The sequence below is a fragment of the Chrysemys picta genome, chromosome 20, assembly GCF_011386835.1.
Source record: "Chrysemys picta bellii isolate R12L10 chromosome 20, ASM1138683v2, whole genome shotgun sequence".
NCBI classification, from domain to species: Eukaryota; Metazoa; Chordata; order Testudines; family Emydidae; genus Chrysemys; species Chrysemys picta.
The window spans coordinates 2,536,990-2,559,286 of NC_088810.1; the positions used below are offsets into that span (position 1 = coordinate 2,536,990).

At 52.2% G+C, this 22,297-nt stretch overlaps 2 protein-coding genes across 4 annotated transcripts in view; one reads left to right on the forward strand and one right to left on the reverse strand.

The window, feature by feature from the left end:
- The window catches only part of LOC101947108 (interferon-inducible GTPase 5-like), a 370,729-nt gene that overhangs the window by 22,721 nt on the left and 325,711 nt on the right, over window positions 1-22,297 (forward strand). The window lies entirely within an intron of this gene.
- LOC103307174 (interferon-inducible GTPase 5-like) lies at window positions 399-12,914 on the reverse strand. Of its 2 annotated transcripts, XM_065573997.1 has the most exons (3): window positions 11,175-12,914; window positions 9,160-9,422; window positions 399-3,569 (listed from the first exon to the last, which is right to left on the reverse strand). In XM_065573997.1, the coding sequence occupies exon 3, from the start codon at window positions 3,563-3,565 to the stop codon at window positions 2,327-2,329; it is 1,239 nt and encodes a 412-aa protein (XP_065430069.1). In that variant the 5' UTR covers window positions 3,566-3,569; window positions 9,160-9,422; window positions 11,175-12,914; the 3' UTR covers window positions 399-2,326. The 2 variants fall into 2 exon arrangements, with proteins under 2 accessions (XP_065430069.1, XP_065430070.1); XM_065573998.1 differs by lacking the exon at window positions 9,160-9,422 and having other exon boundaries at window positions 11,175-11,773.

Sequence of the window (22,297 nt, forward strand, 5' to 3'; positions counted from 1 at the left end):
TCTCCTCTTCCCTACCCCACTCCCAAGGTCCTTCCAAATCCACCCTGTCCCCAATCCCGTTCCCTGCCTTCTTCCTAGCCCATCAGCACCTTCACCACTAAATCCTCTTTAAAGAAAGCCCTTTCCTTTGCCCTGGCCTCTCCATCCCCCAACCTCATATGTGATGTACCCCATGTTGTTGGTAGGTAAGCCATTTCCAAGCCGGGTAGAAATGTCCACTGCCTGGAGCAGCCTGAAAAATAGGAATTTCCTGCAGGAAAAATCCCCAAATGAAGCTTTCCAATTGGGAAATCAGAGTTTTCTTGCAGGTAAATTTAAAAGGGTGGAATAACCAAAACGGTGGATAAAGGTTGGGAAAACAATTCAGCAAGAAGATTCACACCAAAAGCAAGGCAGACAGGCTTAACCTAGAGAAGCTTTATTGTCGTAACACAAACAGCAGATATTATCCCTGCTAATTATGCAGAAGGTGGAAGTAGCATTTCCAACCCATTTTATATCACATTTGCAAAAGCAGCGATCGCTGTAAAATCAGACAGCCACAATTTTCAAAATCTTTTGACGTGCAAGCAAGTAGGACTGTAAAGTTCAGCTCTTTTGTAGTCACTGACTCACCAGATAGCCCAGGTAATTGTAGGCAGGCAACTTCAAAGAGATCCAGAAAAACTGTTAGCCAATGTGAGCTATTTGCAAACATGATGAAAACGGCTATGTTTTCCCACACCATGTCTATAATATCACGCTAACTGGCCATGATTACCCCTCACATCATGTTGGTTACCCACATCCAGCTAACATACTGCTAAATGCTTCCAGGCTTGATACTCATTTACCCTAAGGCTCTGGCCTCTTCCCACTGAGAGCTCAGTGTAAAATGCCCTTAATGTCAATGGGAATCAGGGCCTGAGTGTTTGACGTGTTCTAACGCTATGTAACTTCCCAGCGCAGACCAGCCCCAGGACAGACGCTGGTTATGGGCTATGAAATACGGTGCACATCAGTAGTATCGTGGGTGGTGTCTAGCAGGACATGGGCCAACCACCATCTGAGCCCAACACAATGTGATTACAATCCACACACCCCAGGTTAGTCTGAGCCATGATAGTGATTCCTAGACACTCAGGCAAACCGAACTTCAGTGTGAAAAAACAAGCAACTAACTACAGCTCAAATCACAGGAGAGATATCCGGGGGTCGCTCTGTTCTGATAGCTTTCCTGGACTAGTATATTGGCTGACTAGTTGTTTAGGTCCAGTTTCTGTATGTGCTCACTTACACGGGAAATCCCTTTGACTTCACTGCAAGTCAGGGCCATATTTAGTGGGAGCTCTGCACTGTTCTCTGGGTTCACAGGAAAGGTTAAACGTTCCCCAAAGGGACACTTTGTGATGCAGGTGGTTAGACTAGGTGATCCTAATGGTCCCTTCTGGTCTTAAACATCGATGGAATTTCAGCCACTTCAGGCCTGAAATTTAGGTGTGGTTCATTTTACAAAAATTTCAAACTCTAATCCCTACAGAAATGGGTTCATGAGATTGTGTGAAGCACATTATTCAGGGCAAAGAGTTTGGATTTCAACATTTCCCTGCTTTGCTGGCATCCAAACATCACACATGGCATCCAAACATGTGCTAGCACACGACAGCCTAAGAAAGAAAGTAACTCAGTGACCTGCAAAAAGTAAAAAGCCAGATCTTGACTTCAATCCAGTTGGAAATAAGCAAAATATTTTAACGGTGAGGGGATTAACCATTGGAACAAGTTACCAAGGGTTGTGGAAGATCCTCCAGCCCTGGAGATTTTTAACTCAAGACTGGATGTTTCTCTAAGAGATCTGCTCTAGGAATTAGTTCTCTGGCCTGTGTTCTGCAGGAGATCAGACTTGATCATCACAATGGTCCCTTTTGGCCTTGGAATCTATGAATCTGTGAAAGTTACACTAACTTTACGCCATATGAGGGTGTGGCCCCAGCTGCTTAAATAATGAAAACTGGAGAATGTCTTAAAAACTGTGTCAGGTATTATTACTAAATAACACAGAGCAAAGTTTCGTTTCACGGTATTTGTTCTGAGAGTCTCCCTCAACTTTCACTTCGGGGTGTTTAACAGAAATTGTGGGATCAGAGACCTTTACCTCAACTTTACCCGCTTCCCTACATTAGAAATGAATATTTGTTTTTAAAATACACCAAACTCTGGAGACCGTTTTTGAGAGTGTCTTTTTTGCACTGTAGCTGAGAACAAAGGGAAATATCTCTCCCCACAGGGTGGCTCTGATCTCCAGCTGCCATGAGATAGCAGGTACGTTGCTCTTTTGTGGCTGTTGTTAATCTCTTTTCTCTGCTCTCTCCAAAGCCCTTTTCAGGACTCTTTGAGCATCTTCTGCAACTCGAGCCACAAATGTATTCAGCAATCTGCCCGTGACTCTGTAAGACGTCACTGCTGCTATCACAGTACCAATCCCTGGGATCATGCTGATGAAATACTTAGCTATCATCATAACCTGCCCCGTAGCCTCTTTCAGAAGCTTGAAAGCCTCATCTCTTGATCTATCTTTGGCCAGCGGGAATTCTATCACAGTCTTCAGCTCACCAGACTTGCCCGTGGGCTTTTCAAGGGCTCTGAGGGAATCGTCGTCCAGGCCAAAGCTCTCACAGAACTTGGTCATGTTATCCACCAAGATGCCAACATCCCACCAAACAGAGAGAAACGGGAGAGGAATAGTAGCGATAGCGCCTGACTTAAAGGCTTGCTTCCAGATCTGCTGCTCCACAGCCTCTTTCTTCCAATTTAAGGGTTGTTTAGAGGTGCTGAGCAGGACATGAAAGATGACATGTCTCTTGTGAGTGTCGAGTTCATTCGAAAAGGTCTCCTGAAGTCGGGAAGCATCATACTTCTCAAAGTCCCATCTCGACACCAGAAAAACCTGTGGGGAAAGGATGCCTGCTTTTTGCAGGTTCCCGATGCAATCGTTTCTGATTGTCTGCAGGACTGTCTCCTCCTTGACCTTCGTTTTTCCTTTTCTTTCACTGCACAAGTCCGTGTCCACCTTGGAGCGGACAAAGTAAAACTTCTTCCCCATCCTCTGTATCTCCTGGGCCAGGTTGGCATCCGACTCTCGGAACCGCTCTGCTGTGATAATGATGAAGAAATCATAGCGAGCAAAATCCACCTTCTCCACATATGTGTTTGCTGGATAATTTGGCGTCCCGATCCCAGGCAGGTCCCACATTGTGACATTTGGGTGCTTGGGATGCTGATAAGGAGTTGGCTCCTTTGCTGAATCCGTCACCTCGGTCTCAGCTGCACCTTCATCATCGTCAGCTAGGCTTCTGATGGCGTTGATGAAAGATGACTTGCCAGAGCCCTGTTTTCCGGTGATGGCAACATCGAGCTTGGTGTTTTTTAACAACGCATCAGATTTCTTCACCACTGCGGTGGCTTCAGTGAGGTTTCCTGCATGGACAGCAGCCTGGAATTCTTCAGATTCCTCCTGGGACAGGCCACTAAGGTGACTGCCCCATTCCAAAAATAAATTAGCCCAGAGAGTTCTTGAACCTGCCATTTTCCTGGGGAAAGAAACACCAATTCCAGCCATGATCAGTACTTTGTTCCCAGAGACAATTTATTAACCTGCACACAGTAAACATATAGAGATATCTCTTATTAGTGTGCACAAAAACCCACTGAGTTGTAAGAAAAGGATCTTTGGTTACAAATTGCAAGAAGTCAAATAATCTACGGATAACTTCTCAGAGTGGCCAGCAGGGAAGGGTTCATTTCCACATAAACTGACTGGCAGTGCCCCAGTGTGACACTGTGGGGGGCTCTGCTGCAGGGTCTGTGTTCTGGGTGGCAGGAGAGGCCGTGTGCCCCTCAGTGCTGACCCCACTGTCCAGCCCAGCGCTGTGCAGCAGGGAGCAGGGGGAGGGGCACAGTCGGGTGTCATCTCCCCGCGGAGTCAATGCTGGTCATGATGTCCCAGCATGGTGCTGGGGGGCGCTGTGCTGCACAGAACAAGGGGGGAGACAATCCCCTCGGAATCAGAGCTGACCTGAGTGCACCAGCACGTTACGTTGTCAGGGAGAGCTCGTCTGTAGTGACAATCCTTGGGGGGGGGAGGGGAATGCAGCACTTTTAAGTTTCTGAAATAACAGGAAATCTCTCCTCTGTCCGAGAAACTGAACCTGGTCTGACCCTGTAATTTCGAGTCTCAACTTAATTTCCTTGGTTCTGTGGGTGTGGACTTGGGGAATAGTGTGGGAGAGACTTTTGTCTCCTCTCTTTTCCCCATCAGCTGGATCCTGTGTCGAGGTCAGCTCTCATGTGGGGACACCTGGAATGAATTCTCAATTAACATAAGAATGGACAGACTGGGTCAGACCAAAGGTCCATCTAGCCCAGTATCCTGTCTTCCACAGTGGCCAGTGCCAGGTGCCCCAGAGGGAATGAACAGAACAGGGAATCATCCAGTGATCCATCCCCTATCGCCCATTCCCAGCTGCTGGCAAACAGCACTTTACGGCTATGGCCACACTACAGCGCTTACAGAGGTGCCGTTGCGCTGATGCAGGTGCTCTAAGCCGACAGGAAAGAGCTCTGCGGTCGGATTAATAACTCCAGCAGCCCCAGCTGACAAAAACACCTCTTAGTCTCACTTGTGCTGGGAAACAATGCAAATAGAAATGAGACTCTACTTTCGGGGGTGGTATTCTAGGTTCAATAAAAGACCAGGAATCAGGGCTCCTACATTCCTTGCTGAGGCCTGGGAATGGTGTGGGCTCTGGTGGGTTACAGCAGGGAGGGCTGGGAGTTCGGTTCCCTGGTTTCTATTCCTGTCTCTGGGTCACAGCCAGTGCACTGGAACGGGGGCACCATGGGGCCATGGCCCTCCCACTTTTTACCGGCCACAAGGCTGAGCGATGGGGGGGAGAGGGGATGGAGAGGAGCGGGTGAGGAGCAGAGTCTTGGGGAATAAGATGGTGTGAGGGTGGGGGTTCATGGAGAAAAGGTGGCAGTGGGGTGTGGTCTGGGGGGATGGAGCGGTGCAGGGCGAGGACCTTGCGAGGAACGGGCGGCCTATGGGGTGGGGCCATGGGGTAGGAGCAGCATGCGGGGAGCAGGGCCACGGTTCGGGTGCTAGTGGCCCTCCCACTTTTAGAGAGCTTCTGTGCCAGAGGGGCTTCAGGGCTTCGGTAAGGGGGTCGGTGTGCGGGAGGGGTTTCAGGAAACGGGAGGGGGCTCAGGGCTGGGGATTGGGGTTGATGATGCTGGCTCTGGGAGAGAGTTAGGTTGCAGGAGGGGGCTCAGGGCTAGGAAAGGAAGTTGGGGTGCAGGAGGTAGTTCGGGGTGTGTGAGGGTTTCAGGGGTTAGGATCCAGCCGGACAGGGTTTACATCGGGCAGTTCCCGGTCAGCAGCGCAGCAGGGCTAAGACAGGCTCTTTGCCTGTCCTGGCCCCGCGCTGCTTCCGGAAGTGGCTGCCACATCCCTGCGGCCCCTGGGGGGAGCAGTGGGCTCTGTGTGCTGCCCCTACCTGCAGGCTCCACCCACGCAGCTCTCATTGGACATAGTTCTCAGCCAATGGGAGCTGTGGAGTCGGTGCTCGGGGTGGGGTCAGCACACGGAGACCCCCTGTCCCCTGCCCCAGGGGCCGCAGAGATTTATCGGCCACTTCCGGGAGTAGCGTGGATCCAGGGCAGGCAGAGAACCTGCCTTAGCACTGCTGCGCCACTGGACTTTCAGCGGCCGAAAATGTCCAGGTTTGGCTTCTGGAGCCTCCGGGAGATAGAGCCCGGTTCCGGGAGTCTACCAGCGAAAATGGGAGGGTTGGCAACCCTAACCCCCACCTCTACTGCCCTGATGCCTCCCCTAGAAACAGAAGCACAAGGAGAAGCCCCCATGTGGGACGGTGTTCCAAGAAGGAGGAGTGCTAGGCAGAGATGGGCTCCACCTAACGAAGAGAGGGAAGAGCATCTTCGCCAGCAGGCTGGCTAACCTAGTGAGGAGGGCTTTAAACTAGGTTCACCGGGGGAAGGAGACCAAAGCCCTGAGGTAAGTGGGGAAATGGGATCCTGGGAGGAAGCAAGAGTAGAAGAGCGCAAGAGGGGAGAACTCCTGTCTCATACTGAGAAAGAGGGACGATCAATGAGTTATCTTAGGTGCCTATACACAAATGCAAGAAGCCTGGGAAACAAGCAGGGAGAACTGGAAGTCCTGGCACAGTCAAGGAACTGTGATGTGATTGGAATAACAGAGACTTGGTGGGATAACTCACATGACTGGAGTACTGTCATGGATGGATATAAACTGTTCAGGAAGGACAGACAGGGCAGAAAAGGTGGGGGGGGTTGCGTTGTATGTAAGAGAGGAGTATGACTGCTCAGAGCTCCAGTATGAAACTGCAGAAAAACCTGAGAGTCTCTGGATAAAGTTGAGAAGTGTGAGCAACAAGGGTGATGTTGTGGTCAGAGTCTGCTATAGACCACCAGACCAGGGGGGTGAGGTGGATGAGGCTTTCTCCCGGTAACTAGCAGAAGTTACTAGATCACAGGCCCTGGTTCTCATGGGAGACTTTAATCACCCTGATATCTGCTGGGAGAGCAATACAGCGGTGCAGAGACAATCCAGGAAGTTTTTGGAAAGTGTAGGGGACAATTTCCTGGTGCAAGTGCTGGAGGAACCAACTAGGGGCAGAGCTTTTTTTGACCTGCTGCTCACAAACAGGGAAGAATTAGTAGGGGAAGCAAAAGTGGATGGGAACCTGGGAGGCAGTGACCATGAGATGATAGAGTTCAGGATCCTGACACAAGGAAGAAAGGAGAGCAGCAGAATACGGACCCTGGACTTCAGAAAAGCAGACTTTGACTCCCTCAGGGAACAGATGGGCAGGATCCCCCGGGAGAATAACATGAAGAGCAAAGGGGTCCAGGAGAGCTGGCTGTATTTTAAAGAATCCTTATTGCGGTTGCAGGAACAAACCATCCCAATGTGTAGAAAGAATAGTAAATATGGCAGGCGACCAGCTTGGCTTAACAGTGAAATCCTTGCTGACCTTAAACGCAAAAAAGAAGCTTACAAGAAATGGAAGATTGGACAAATGACCAGGGAGGAGTATAAAAATATTGCTCAGGCATGCAAGAGTGAAATCAGGAAGGCCAAATCGCACTTGGAGTTGCAGCTAGCAAGAGATGTTAAGAGTAACAAGAAGGGTTTCTTCAGGTATGTTAGCAACAAGAAGAAAGTCAAGAAAAGTGTGGGCCCCTTACTGAATGAGGGAGGCAACCTAGTGACAGAGGATGTGGAAAAAGCTAATGTACTCAATGCTTTTTTTGCCTCTGTCTTCACAAACAAGGTCAGCTCCCAGACTGCTGCACTGGGCAGCACAGTATGGGGAGGAGGTGACCAGCCCTCTGTGGAGAAAGAAGTGGTTCGGGACTATTTAGAAAAACTGGATGAGCACGAGTCCATGGGGCCGGATGCGCTGCATCCGAGGGTGCTAAAGAAGTTGGCGGATGAAATTGCAGAGCCATTAGCCATTATTTTTGAAAACTCATGGTGATTGGGGGAGGTCCCGGATGACTGGAAAAAGGCTAATGTAGTGCCCATCTTTAAAAAAGGGAAGAAGGAGGATCCGGGGAACTACAGGCCAGTCAGCCTCACCTCAGTCCCTGGAAAAATCATGGAGCAGGTCCTCAAGGAATCAATTATGAAACACTTAGAGGAGAGGAAAGTGATCAGGAACAGTCAGCATGGATTCACCAAGGGGAAGTCGTGCCTGACTAACCTAATTGCCTTCCTTGAGGAGATAACTGGCTCTGTGGATGAGGGGAAAGCAGTGGATGTGTTATTCCTTGACTTTAGCAAAGCTTTTGATACGGTCTCCCACAGTATTCTTGCCACCAAGTTAAAGAAGTATGGGCTGGATGAATGGACTATAAGGTGGATAGAAAGCTGGCTAGATCGTTGGGCTCAACGGGTAGTGATCAATGGCTCCATGTCTAGTTGGCAGCCGGTTTCAAGCGGAGTGCCCCAAGGGTCGGTCCTGGGGCCGGTTTTGTTTAATATCTTTATTAATGATCTGGAGGATGGTGTGGACTGCACTCTCAGCAAGTTTGCAGATGACGCTAAACTGGGAGGAGTGGTAGATACGCTGGAGGGTAGGGATCGGATACAGAGGGACCTAGACAAATTGGAGGATTGGGCCAAAAGAAACCTGATGAGGTTCAACAAGGACAAGTGCAGAGTCCTGCACTTAGGACGGAAGAATCCCATGCACTGCTACAGACTAGGGACCCTATGGCTTGGTAGCAGTTCTACAGAAAAGGGCCTAGGGATCACAGTGGATGAGAAGCTGGATATGAGTCAACAGTGTGCTCTTGTTGCCAAGAAGGCTAATGGCATTTTGGGCTGTATAAGTTGGGGCATTGCCAGCAGATCGAGGGACGTGATCGTTCCCCTTTATGCGACATTGGTGAGGCCTCATCTGGAATACTGTGTCCAGTTTTGGGCCCCACACTACAAGAAAGATGTGGAAATTTTGGAAAGAGTCCAGCGGAGGGCAACAAAAATGATTAGGGGTCTGGAGCACATGACTTATGAGGAGTGGCTGAGGGAACTGGGATTGTTTAGTCTCCAGAAGAGAAGAGTGAGGGGGGATTTGATAGCTGCTTTCAACTACCTGAAGGGGGGTTCCAAAGAGGATGGAGCTCAGCTGTTCTCAGTGGTGGCAGATGACAGAACAAGGAGCAATGATCTCAAGTTGCAGTGGGGGAGGTTTAGGTTGGATATTAGGAAACACTATTTCACTAGGAGGGTGGTGAAGCACTGGAATGGGTTCCCTAGGGAGGTGGTGGAATCTCCTTCCTTAGAGGTTTTTAAGGCCCGGCTTGACAAAGCCCTGGCTGGGATGATTTAGTTGGGAATTGGTCCTGCTTTGAGCAGGGGGTTGGACTAGATGACCTCCTGAGGTCCCTTCCAACCCTGATATTCTATGATTCTATCTGTGGGGGTGGCCGTTTCCCAGGGGAATGCAGGGAACCCTCAAAGCTGCCTGTGACTAAAGCTAAAGGAAACCATTAATTATTCAAGTGCATCCAGCCCCCAAGAGCAAGCTCCCTCTCCTCTGGCAGCATCGTGGTGCAGCCGATCTAGGGACGTACCTTACGCAGCCCGTGCTGATGAACCGTCCTGTGTCCTCCTCTTTGCTGCTGGAAAAAAATCAGCCGTGAGGGGAAACTCCCCAGGACTTTCTTTCAGGGTCTCCCAGAAGCTGGGAACTGTCGACAGGGGATGGATCACTGGATGATCACCTGACTGTTCATTCCCTCTGGGGCACCTGGCATTGGCCACTATCGGCAGACAGGACACTGGGATAGATGGACCTTTGGTCTGACCCAGTCTGGCCGTTCTTATGATCTTATGTCTGAAATGAAGAGAAGGGGCTGACTTTTCTCTACTGATTAAAGAGTGTCCTATTTTAGTGAGGCACTGCTTAGGGCCAAGCAGGGGGAGCTTTCTCGTAGCCTGGGGTGGAACCCCGACCTCTCTGCCCCCAACCCCTGCCTGGTGCACAAAGAGAAACATGGGAAATTGTTCCCCTTCCAAGCTGTCCCCCCTTTGGGAGACCTGAGGAGATCAGGCACTGGGCTGATTCTCCACCATGTTGTGTCATCATTTAAAAGGAACGCAGCGTACTGGGGGAAGAGTCAGGGCCGGGGCGGGAATTTGGGGAAGGGATCCAATAGGGGCAGGGTGGGGCGGAGTTAGGGCGGGGAATTTGGGGATGGAGTTGGAATGGGGGCAGTGCCGGGGTGGGGAAAGGGTGGGGTCAGGGCAGGGCCAGAGGCAGGGAAAGGGTGCAGTCGGGGCAACGCCAGGAGCGTGGGGGGGTGCGAGCACCCACTGGCACCCACTGTCACCTATGGTCCCCACCCCAGGGTGCTCTCTCCATACCGGCCAGTTCCCTGGCCCCCTGATCCCTGCATTACGTTCAACCCAAATACAATTTGTTAAACAGCAATTGTAAGACGTATGAGACAAAAATGGAAAGGGTTAATAGACCATGTAACCGCAACCTGTGGGCTCAGGGACACCACAATCGGTCATCTCTGGGACGTGAGACAAGTTCACCGTCTGTCCCTCACCCATCCCTAGCCCCGGCTGTGCTGCGGTGACACCGCGGGTCAGACCCTGCTCTGGCAGTGCCCACACGCCCTCAGGCACTAGGGAGCAGAACACTTCTCCCTAGCATCAGCCTCCTTCCAAGTCCAGCCTGGAAGGACTCTCGTCTGGGAAGGTCTCCCTCCCCTGGGCCCCCCTGGCACTCGCCACACTCCTGTATTGGAACCGGTGGCAGGGCCAGCGCCCGCTTTCCCGGCTCTGGGCCCACGGCTCTTCCTGCAGCTCGGCCCTGGCTCCCCGTCAGCGCAGCTGGACTGCGCTGCCCAATCCCGCGGCTCCCCCTCCTCTGCCCCCAGCCCAGCTCCGACTGCTTCTCTCCCCTTAGCTCTGCCCTGCCTGGGCTCAGGCAGCCCCAGCTCATATGTAGGATGGACCCTGAGCTCCTGACTCCCTCATTGACCTGCCTGAGCTGCCCATTGGGCTGCGCTGGAGTGTAACCCTCTGCCCATTGGCCCCGGGGACAGTCAGTCTCAGGAACCTGACTCCCCTTCCGCCCTTCCCCTTTCTTGTGGTATCGGGAGAGGGCTGCCAAAAAAAAAAAAACTCACTAAGTTTCAGTGTGGGGCCAACAGCCCCCTAACTTTTAGCATCATTTTCTTACTTTTCTCCGATTGCCCAACTGAAAAAACAAAGTCAGAGCCAGTGGTGAAAATGCCCCTTTCCCTCAGTTTTATCCCCCTGCTCTCCAGGCCCAGGCGTTGCATCCCTCAGACAATTCAACAAAAGGGTTCCCTAGAAAAGCCTCCCCATAAAATAAGACAAAGGGACGGCTCCCCTCCCCTCCCCCACCGCCCCGAGGTCCCCCAGGCAGGGGAAGCACAGACACAAGCCCCCATGTGTGGGGGTGGCTGGTCCCCGGGGGAATTCAGGGGCCCTAAAGCTGCCTGTGCCTAAAGCTAAAGGAAGTTGTTAGTGGTCCAAGCACATCAAATACCCAACAGCAAGTTCCCCTGTCCTCTGGCAGCATCGTGGGGCAGCCGACCTGGGGACGTACCTTACACAGCCTGTGCTGATGCACCGTCCTGTGTCCTGGAGCCCCTGGTGGGTCGGGGGAAAACAGCCTTTGCTGCTGGAACAAAATCAGCTGCTGGGGGAAACTCCCCGAGACTTTGCTTCAGCCGCTAAAACCAAGAGAAGAGACTGAATTTTCTCCACTGATGGACGAGGTCCCGGTTCTAGTGAGGCTCTGGGCAGGGCTGAGCAAGCAGAGGGTTTTTGTAGCCTGGGCTGGAACAGGATTCGGTCCCTCCCCTCGTGGGAACAGATCCTAGATTAACCCTGTTCGGTTTTTCTGTTATTTTTCTGTTGTCTGTGTCAGCAGAATCTGGATGAGCTCTCCCCTGACATCCAGTGGTGAGCTGTGGAAGACGCCTTCCGGAGCTGATCTCCTTCGCCTGGGCACACCCACCCTGCCTGGGGGCTCAGCACGATGGGATTGCTTGCCCAAGCCATCAGATTGGGCTGGTGTTGGATGCCCAGTCTCCTTGTTATTGCGGAAGGTAATAAAAGGTTATTTTGTCCATGCAAAGGTGAAAGTAAGCCGGTGCACCAATAAGAAAGTGACCAGCTGGGGCAGAGCTCTGATCCAGCCCCCTTAACCCACCCAAGCTGAGGCCGGGAGTAAAGCCCTGGGCACGTGGAGCTGGCAGCCCGGACCCCAGCGCACGTGGCCGGCAGCAGAGCCCCAGGCGTGAGGGGATAGCAGCAAAGCCCTGGGCGCGCGGGCCCAGCAGCAGAGCCCCAGATGCCGGGTCCAGCAGCAGAGCCCCAGGAGCACAGGGCTGGTAGCCAGAACCCCAGGCACTGGGCCAGGAGCCCGGGGGTGCTGCAGCTCCCCCTGCAACCGTAGTTCCCTTCCTGCACCTATAGGTGCTGCCCCCACCGCTCCCATTTGGCTGGGAACAGGAGCAGCGTGCGGCAGGGTCAGCAACCGGAACCTCCCCAGCCCCGAGTGCCCGCCCCCCGAGCTGCTGTCGGGTGGCTGCCGGCTAAACAGCTCCACATGCCAGGCCCTCCCTGTGTTTCCTTGCAAGAGTTAAGGGCTGTAGGAATTTTGTTTGCAGTTTGGTGGCTCAGAGCCAGCCCTGCTTCCCGGCTTCCTCCCATTTCTGGGAAAGGGGCAGCTCAGCCTGTTGCTTTCGGTTTCTAGGAGCACACGATCTAAATCGGTTCCTGAGACTGTCACAAAGCTCCCTGGGAATCAGACGGGGCTGCTTGAGGGATGAAAGATTCTCCATTGCCTGCACCTCGCACACTCATTCACACCAGTGCAAAGTGGGTGTACAACACTTTGATCCAGAATAGCAGAATTCTAGACCCATTTTCCACTCATGTGGAGAATCCGCCCAGTGCCTGATCTCAGCACATCTCCCAAAGGGGGAGAAACACAGAAGGGGAACAATTCCCCATGTGTCTCTTTGTGCACCAGGCAGGGGTTGGGGGCAGAGAGTTCAGGGTTTCAGGGACAGGCTCTACTTGGCAGAGGGCTGAGGAAGGGGATACCAGGCTGCCCTGGGAAGAAGGGAAGAGGGCCTGCAATGGCAGAGGATGCGTGCCCGGGGTAGCTCAGGCCAGCTAGGGTCCAGGCCTCGGTCTTCGACGGTCTCCTGGCCGGGAGCTCCCGGCCGCACGTCTGCTCCCTGTGGTGGCTGGCCGCCGACTGAGCTCTGGCGGCCGGCCTTTATACTTCCTGTCCCGCCCCTTGACTTCCGGGGGGCGGGGACAGGCGGCGGTGGCTCCACACACTCTGGTGCCTGCACGTGGGCTCCCTCTTCTGGGCAGGAGGGGAGCCACACCGACTCACTACAGGTGCAGAGAAAGGTCGGGCACGTAAAAGAGACTTTTGGGTTGCTGGACTTAAGACCCTGAGGGGAAAAGGACATTGCCCAGCCTAACTGGGGTTGGGTCTTTTGCTCATGGTCTATATCTATGAACCCTGTTTGTGGTGTTTTCCCAAAGTCATGCCGAGTTACTTTCCTCCTTTTACTAAACGTTTTTTGCAACACTCAGACTCTGTGCTTGTGTGTAGGGAAGTATTGCCTCTTCCACAACCTCCCTGGGCAATTTATTCCAGTGCTTAACCACCCTGGCAGGAAGTTTTTCCTAATGTTCAATCTAAACCTCCCATTCTGCAATTTAAGCCCGTTGCTTCTTGTCCTGTCCTCAGAATTAAGAAGAACAATTTTTCTCCCTCCACCTTGTAATAATCTTTTATGTGCTTGAAAACTATTATTTCCCCTCTCAGTCTTCACTTCTCCAGACTGAACAATCTCAGTGTTTTCAATCTTCCCTCATACGTCATGTTTTCTAGACCTTTAATCATTGTTTTTGCTCTTCTCTGGACTTTCTCCAATTTGTCCACATCTTTCCTGAAATGTGGTGCCCAGAACTGGATACAAAACTCCAGTTGAGGTCTAATAAGCACTGAGTAGAGCGGAAGAATTATTTCTCGTGTCTTGCTTACAATACTCCTGCTAATACATCCCAGAATGATGTTTGTTTGATTTGCATCAGTGTTACACTGTTGATTCATATTTACCTTGTTGTGACGAATTGGGACTGTTCTTAATGTGGTCTTTGAATGCTGAGTGGGGAGTGTTGGCTGGGAAGGCAGGGGAGTGTGGCTAGGATGGTCTGCATGGGGGGATTGGAGACTGGCCGAGGGAAGATACCTGAGCATGTAACATGAGAACCCAGGAAGGGGTTAGAGGCCAGGTGACACCTTTGCCCAGGAAACTGAACAAAGGGTGGGGGGAGAGTTTCAGAGCTGGCTGGTGGAATGGCTGGGAGGCAGATGGGGCTCTGACCTCCCAAGGGGGCTGTGGTGCCCTGGGACCTCAAGATGCACCTAATTGGGGGGGGATCCTGTTGTTGGGGTTACTAGGCCTGCCTGAGCCAAAGTTCTTCCATATTTAAACTCTGTCCTTCCATGTTTAACTGTAATCAACCTCATAAACCAAGGACAGGAATTGGAATGTGTAAACACCCAGTTAGCAATTACGACCTTGCTCATACCAGGTACCAAACGATAATGATGAGGTTTGCATGTTTCTAGCTGGGGAAGGGGTAATAAACTAAGGGTAAACAGAACCAAATAACTGTTTAGAGGAGTGTTACTAACAAGCTAGATTTATAGCCCTAGAATGATTTAATTGCTTAAATGTATAAACATGCCTTCGGTAGAGAGGAGAGGGGGAGTAGAGGGGGGGTGGTAGAGAGGGGAGGGGGAAAGAGGGGGGGGCTTAGTTGTAAAATGTATAAGAAGAGAGAAACTGTTTTTGCTGGTGTGCTTGATTTGAGACTTGCCTATCTCCTTGCATCACTTTGAGATCACAAATAAACTTTGATTGTTTCTCCACCCCGGTATGTTTATTGACGCGAAGCACTCCAGGCAACGAAGCCCACTGTTGCTGTCCTTGGGCCTCTGTGCTGGCAACACTGTTGTCAGTGCCTGCAAGACCTGTCTTGGACTGTGTTCCTGTCGTCTAAATAAACCTTCTGCTTTACTGGCTGGCTGAGAGTCATGGTGAATCGCAGAAAGCCGGGGGTGCAGGGCCTTGTGTCCCCCCACACTCCGTGACAACTGGTGGCAGAGTGGGATCTACTGCACCCCGTGGATGGCGCTTCCTGCAGTAAGTGACTGGGGAGCAGTAAAATGAAGGGGGATCGACGGGGACCAGGTGGGCTGAAGAGTCAGAGAGAGACGGTTTCAGGGGGCGATTAACTCCTGGGAGTGTGTGACCAGCGAGAAGGACTGTTGCAGTAACAGGGTCCCCCGGGGGGATCGCAGCGAGCGGTCCCGGGGCGGAGGAGTCTGCACCTCGACCCTGGCAGAGAGGGGGTGACCTGAAGAGGGGCTGGCACACTAGGGGTCCCCCTGGAACGGTGGAAAGCGGAGAGCACAGGCCGGCGAGTGGCCAGCAGGAGGATGGATGCTAAACGCCTTAAGAGCGACCTGGTGGAGCTGTGCAGGCAGAGGGGGCTGCGCATTGGGAGGTCCACCAAAGAACAGCTCATTGCCCAGCTGGAGGAGAGGGATCGCTTGGATGAACCGAGCCCTGTCCCTGAGGCCAGCCGCCCGGCGGATGCAGCGTGGGCCCCGGGGCCTGACATGGCTGGGAGGGGTCAGACTGCTGCCGAGGACATCCCGAGACCCTGCCTACCTATGCCTAGGGGAGGGGTTGGGGGAAGCCCAGCGAATACCGAGGGCACCCTGACCCCGGCGGCCAGCAGGGGATCGTCCCGGCGGAGCTCCCCGTCCCGGGAGCGGATGCGACTGGAATATGACAGGGAGATGAGACGGGAAGAGCTCGAGTTAAGGCAGCAAGAACTGAAGCAGGAGCGGGAAGAGAAGGAGAAACAACGTCAGCATGAGCTGGAACTGGCCAGTCTGAGGAGCAGTGGGGCCCCGGCTGCGGTGAGCGAGGGGGGACCCAAGACTGCAAAGAGCTTTGCTAAGTGCTTCCTGGCCCAGCGTAAGGAGGGGGAGGACATGGATACCTTCCTGACGGCCTTTGAGAATACCTGCGAGCTGCTCCAGGTTGACCCTGCAGACAGGCTCCAGTTTCTCATCCCCTCACTGGACTCCACAGCCATGGAGGTGTACAGCCGACTGAAAGGGGCGGAGACAGGGGACTATGAACTGTTCAAAAAGGCCCTGCTCCGCGAGTTTAGGCTGACCCCTGAGATGTACCGGAAAAGGTTCCGGAGTCAGCGTAAAACCCGTGAGGTCACATACCTACAACTAGCCAACCGGGCGCAGGGGTATGCCCGCAAGTGGACAGCTGGGGCCCAAACTATAGAGGACCTGCTTGACCTATTCGTACTGGAGCACGTGTATGAGCAGTGCCCATCCGACCTGAGGCGATGGTTGATGGACCAAAAGCCAGAGAACCGCAGCACGCAGGCCAGCTGGTCGACAAGTTTGTGAACAGTCGGGCAGGGGATAACAGGGAGGAGTCCCAAAGGAACAGGCCCACCACAACGCAGAGAGAGAGTCACCATGGGACCTCCCAGCGGGGAAATATGGGGAACCCCCACCAAAGGGGAACATCCAGTGTCAGGTCCATCCGACCCACTCGAGGGGACCCATGGGACATGGGCTGCTATCACTGTGGCCAAAGGGGCCACATACGGGCCCAGTGCCTCAGGCTCAGGGACAGACTGAGCAGACCCAACCCACAGAGGGTTGACTGGGTAGAGACCCAGCCGGGCGAGCGGCAGCATTCCCAGGGAAGGGGGGCTGGCAGAGTACCACCTGCTAAGGAGGGAGGAGAGCTCCGGGCCAGCTCCTCTGGGGGGCTGGATGCTCCAGACTCAGGGTTTTTGGTTTATACAGTGGGCGCGGGGCTGTCCCTCCGGAGAGAGTACCTTGTTCCCCTGGAGGTGGATGGGAGGAAGGTCAATGGATACTGGGATATGGGCACAGAGGTGACGCTGGCCCAGCCCAAGGTGGTGGCCCCAGATCGGGTGGTGCCCAACACCTACCTGACCCTGACGGGGGTGGGCACGACCCCAGTCAAAGTGCCTGTGGCGAGGGTACACCTGAAGTGGGGGGCCAAGGAGGGCCCCAAGGACGTGGGGGTACACCCGTATTTGCCCACTGAGGTGTTGATGGGGGGGGGCCTGGAGGACTGGCCAAGCAACCCCCAAAGGGCACTGGTCGTGACCCCTAGTCAGAGCCGGCGAGGGGCACTGCGCCCTGACCTTGGGGAGGGTGTCTTGCCTGAGGCGCAGGACCCTAACCTGGTGGGGAGGGAACGCCCAGGGACACGGCTCAGGGAGGCTGCGGCTTCAGACCCAGCCAGAGAGAGAGAGCAGGTGGCCAGCCCTGTCCCAGCTGCTGAGTTCCAGGCTGAGTTGCAGAAAGATCCCTCCTTGCGGAAGATAAGGGACCTGGCCGACCTCAGTGCGGTACAGACCATGGGGAGAGGTGGCCAGAAAAGGTTCCTGTGGGAGAAGGGGTTCCTGTACCGAGAATGGGCTCCCCCAGGGAAAATGGAGTCAGGGGGGATCAGGAGGCAGCTGGTGGTACCCCAGAAGTATCGCCGCCAGCTGCTGTACCGGGCCCATGACATTCCCCTCGCAGGGCACCAGGGAACCTGGCGTACCCAGCAGAGGCTGCTACGGAGCTTTTACTGGCCTGGGGTCTTCGTTACTGTCCGGCAGTACTGCCGATCCTGTGACCCCTGTCAGAGGGGGAGGAAGGCCCGGGACAAGGGGAAAACGGCTTTAGGACTCTTGCCCAGCATAGAGGAGCCTTTCCAGAGGGCGGCCAGGATAAAAAGGGGGGCTCTGAACGAAGAGAGCCCGAATCACCGACCTCCAGACTGGAGCGCTGGGAGAAGACCCCAGCCCAGTTGGAACCCCAGGGGTATTGGGGTGGGAAAAGGGCACGGGCCGCATAAGCCTTCCCACATGCGAGCTACGAGTGTCATCGAGCACCCAGACCTAAGGGGTGCACTGGCTAAAGTGATCCCGCTCAGTTTGGTCTCGAAAGGGGGAGAGATGTGATGAACTGGGACTGTTCTTAATGTGGTCTTTGAATGCTGAGTGGGGAGTGTTGGCTGGGAAGGCAGGAGAGTGTGGCTAGGATGGTCTGCGTGGGGGGATGGGAGACTGGCAGAGGGAAGATACCTGACCATGTAACGTGAGAACCCAGGAAGGGGTTAGAGGCCAGGTGACACTTTTGCCCGGGAAACTAAACAAAGGTGGGGGGAGAGTTTCAGAGCTGGCTGGTGGAATGGCTGGGAGGCAGATGGGGCTCTGACCTCCCAAGGGGGCTGTGGTGCCCTGGGACCCCAAGATGCACCTAATTGGGGGGGATCCTGTTGTCTGGGACCACCCTTCCCCAGTTCAAAGTCTTTGTTCTCCAGATGTGTTTCCGGAGGTTGAGTTGGGGGGGGAGTAAGGACAAGTGATGATGTCACGTCCCCTCTTTTATGGTTTCTTCCAGCTTGCTGAAAAGATCTATGCTGCAACATGGGGGTCAGTCAGTCCTTTGGTCAAGCAGTCTCCATAGTCTACGCGTTCCCTGAGAAGTCCCCATTGTATAGAGTTACTGAGATAGTGGATTCTTGGATGGGTGCTGATCAGCCATGAACCCCTGTTCTTGCTTACCCCTTAAAACTCCAGGTATTTCTTTCACAGGCCAGACACATTTTCCAGCGTGGGTTCAGTACATCCCCCCTCCCCATTCTTGTTTCTTAGATGTTTTCAGCAGTCATCCTTGGTAGGGATTCTGTGAAGAATCAACCTTGATTGACTCACTTCCCTGCCTTAAATAGGATTTACATATGGAGCAATCTGTTTTCCAGTGTGGTTCCCCTCCCCTCAGTGGAAGAATATTAGTAGTCAAAGATGGAGTCCAGTACCAGGTGATTTGATCACATGACCCTACAATATCAAAGCAGCCATGAGTCTAAGGATGTTTGAAGCATCCCCAGGAAGCTTCTCAGGAACGTGGGATATTAGTACCTTCAAAGACCTATTGTTCTCCCTAATGGTTCATTGTCTGTTCCCAGCTAACCAGCCAAACTGATTGCATTCTGTCTGGTGGGCATTCCCAAGGTGCGAACACTTTTGTAGTACAGATGTAGAGTCAATGTTCCTAACTTTAGATACAAACATGATACATGCATACAAATAGAATAACCATGGTCAGTAAATCATAACCTTTCCAATGACATCTCACTAGACCCATCTTGAATAAAATCCATTATGCTTGTGACACAAGCATATCATAACATTACTATGAAAAAGATGGGAAGCAGTGTCACAGGTCCAATCCCCTCCCTCCCCTGTGCCAGAACAGATGCTCCCAGCTGGGCCAATTAAGAGGGCGGGACAGCACTTGGGGCTATGCAGCTCCAAGAGGGCACATCTACACTGCAGTCTGTGAGACCTGAGCTTGTGGACTTGGTGCACACAGCACTGTAAACCATTCTCAGGCCTGGGAAGGGTTTGGGGTCTGGTGGGTTAGAGCAGGGAGGGTTGGAAGTTCAATCTCCTGGTTTTTATTCCTGTTTCTGGGAGGGGAGTGATTACATCTGAGGGGCCATGCACTGTTAGAGGGGCGTATTACACCCATCTGTAGCATGTCCTGGATCTCCCGTTCTATAGCAGTTTTGGCGTGAGGAGACACCCGGTAGGGTGGGGTTCTAATTGGGTGAGCATTACCTGTGTCAATGGAGTGGTAGACCCGTTCGGTCCGTCCTGGGGTGGCTGAGAACATTGGCGCAAAGCTAGTGCACAGCTCCTTGATCTGCTGTTGTTGCATACATCCAAGGGTCGTGGAGAGGTTCACCTCTTCCACGCCACCGTCACTTGTTCCTTCGTAATAGACACCTTCAGGACACTCCGCGTCATCTCCTCCCTGGGATGTAAACTGGAAAACCTTTAATTCTCTGGAATAAAAGGGCTTTAGAGAATTAACATGGTATACCTTAGGCTTTATGTTGGAGGTGGGGGAGGCTATGAGATAGTTAACAGCTCCTAGGTGCTCTTAGACCATGAATGGCCCTTCCCACGATGCTTCCATTGTATGGACCTGGAGCGCCTTTAAGACCATGACTTGGTCTCCTACTTTGAAGAACCGTTCTCTGGAATGTTTATCGTACCAGGCCTTTTGCTCTTCCTGAGCATCCTTTAGGTTTTCTTTAGCAAGGGCTAAAGAGTGTCGGAGGGTGCTTTGTAGGTTGCTTACAAAGTCTAGAATGTTAGTTCCTGGAGAAGGCGTAAACCCCTCCCATTGCTGCTTCACCAACTGTAATGGCCCCTTAACCTCGCGGCCATACACAAGTTCAAATGGTGAAAACCCTAAACTGGGATGTGGTACAGGCAAAAAGCAACTGCTGCAACACTAGGTCCCAATCATTGGAGTGTTCATTTACGAATTTACGTATCATGGTCCCCAAAGTTCCATTAAACCTCTCCACCAGGCCATTGGTTTGATGGTGGTAAGGGGTGGCAACCAAGTGATTCTCCCCATGAGCTTCCCACAGGTTTTTCATGGTCCCTGCCAGGAAATTAGTTCCCGAATCTGTAAGGATGTCGGAGGGCCAACCTACCCTGGCAAAAATGTCTGCTAATGCCTGGCACACACTTTTAGCCCTGGTGTTGCTTAAAGGTACTGCTTCTGGCCATCGGGTGGCAAAATCCATGAAAGTTAGTATGTATTGTTTTCCTCTGGGTGTCTTCTTTGGGAAAGGACCCACAATATCCACAGCTACTCACTGAAAAGGGAACCTTAATTATGGGGAGTGGCAGGAGAGGGACTTTGATCTGGTCTTGAGGTTTTCCCACTCGTTGGCACACCTCACAAGACCCGACATTATTAGAAACGTCCTTGCCCATTCCCTCCCAGTGGAAGGACTTCCCCAACCGGTCTTTGGTTCTGTTCACCCCAGAATGGCCACTGGGATGATCATGGGCTAAGCTCAAGAGCTTTACCCGATACTTAGTGGGAACTACCAACTGTCTTTGAGGATGCCAGTCTTCCTGGGGTCCACCAGAAAGAGTCTCCTTGTATAAAAGTCTTTGTTCCACAACAAACCGGGATGGGTTAGAAGAGCTGAGAGGCGGTGGGGTGCTTCATGCCACCGCCCAAGCTTTCTGAAGGCTGTCATCTGCTTCCTGCTCGGCCTGTAACTGTTCCCTTGATGCTGGAGACATCAGTGCCTCCTTGGATTGGGGACTTGGGCCTGGTCCCCCTGGAAGCGATGCAGGTGCTGGGGTTGTTTTCGTTGGCTGTGAACCGCTCTCAGCTGGTGCACAAGGTGGTATTTCAGGCTTTGGCTAGACCCAGCTTAGCCCTTTTGAGATCCAAGTGCTTCAGCTCTAACTTTGTATCCAAGCGTCTCCATTTTCTCTTCCGCTTCCAACTCCAAGTGTTTTAAGGCCATCTGTCTTTTATGTTCTTTCTGTCTCTCTTCAGCTTCCAATCTGGCTAAATCTCGTTTCTTTTGGACATCACTTTTCATCATCCTAGTCTCCCTGCGCTTTGCCTAGTCTAACCCGAGAGCTAGAAAGAAAGAAAAAAAAACAGCTAGTGAATTTCCTTGCAGCGCTTAAGGACTCTGCCTCCAGGCAAAGAAAATAAAACAAAACTCCAGCTGCTCTCAGCTAAAACAAAACAAAACCAAAAAAAAATGTTCTTTTAATATTGCGAGGTCTGTGCTTCTGGTTCAAAATGATCCCACCTCTACCTCCATGGCAGGGTTTCCTCCCCACTCTGAACTCTGGGGTACAGATGTGGGGACCCACATGAAAGACCACCTAAGCTTATTTCTACCAGCTTAGGTTAAAAACTTCCCCAAGGCACAAATTCTTCCTTGTCCTTGGATGAGTACTGCTGCCACCACCAAGTGAGTTAGACAAAGATTCAAGGAAAAGGACCACTTGGAATTCCTGTTCCCCCCAAATCCCCCCAAACCCCTTCACCCCCTTTCCTGGGGAGGCTTGAGAATAATATACCAACCAAATAGGTAAACAAGGTGAGCACAGACCAGACCCTTGGGTTTTTAGGACACTAAAAACCAATCAGGTTCTTAAAAACAGAACTTGATTATAAAGAAAAAAAGTAAAGATGCACGTTTGTAAAATCAGGATGGAAGGTAATTTTACAGGGTAATAAGGTTTAACACACAGAGGGGGAGGGATAGCTCAGTGGTTTGCGCATTGGCCTGCTAAACTGAGGGTTGTAAATTCAATCCTTGAGGGGGCCACTTAGGGATCTGGGGCAAAATCAGTACTTGGTCCTGCTAGTGAAGGCAGGGGGCTGGACTTTATGACCTTTCAGGGTCCCTTCTAATTCTATGAGATAGGTATATCTCCATATATTATTATTCCCCCTCTAGGCAAAACTTAAAAGTTACAAAAAACAGGAATAAACCTCCCTCTTAGCATAGGGAAAAATTACAAGCTAAAACAAAAGATAATCTGACATATTTTCTTGCTATTACTTACAATTTGTAATCTTAGATGCTTATTTCAGGTATGGCTTTCCCACAGATTTGAAAGTATCTTCTTCCCTTATTGGTCCTTAGCTCTTTACAGGTAAAGGAGGGATTTTATGCTACCCTGAGCTGTATGCTACCCTTAGCTGTATGTTTATGACAG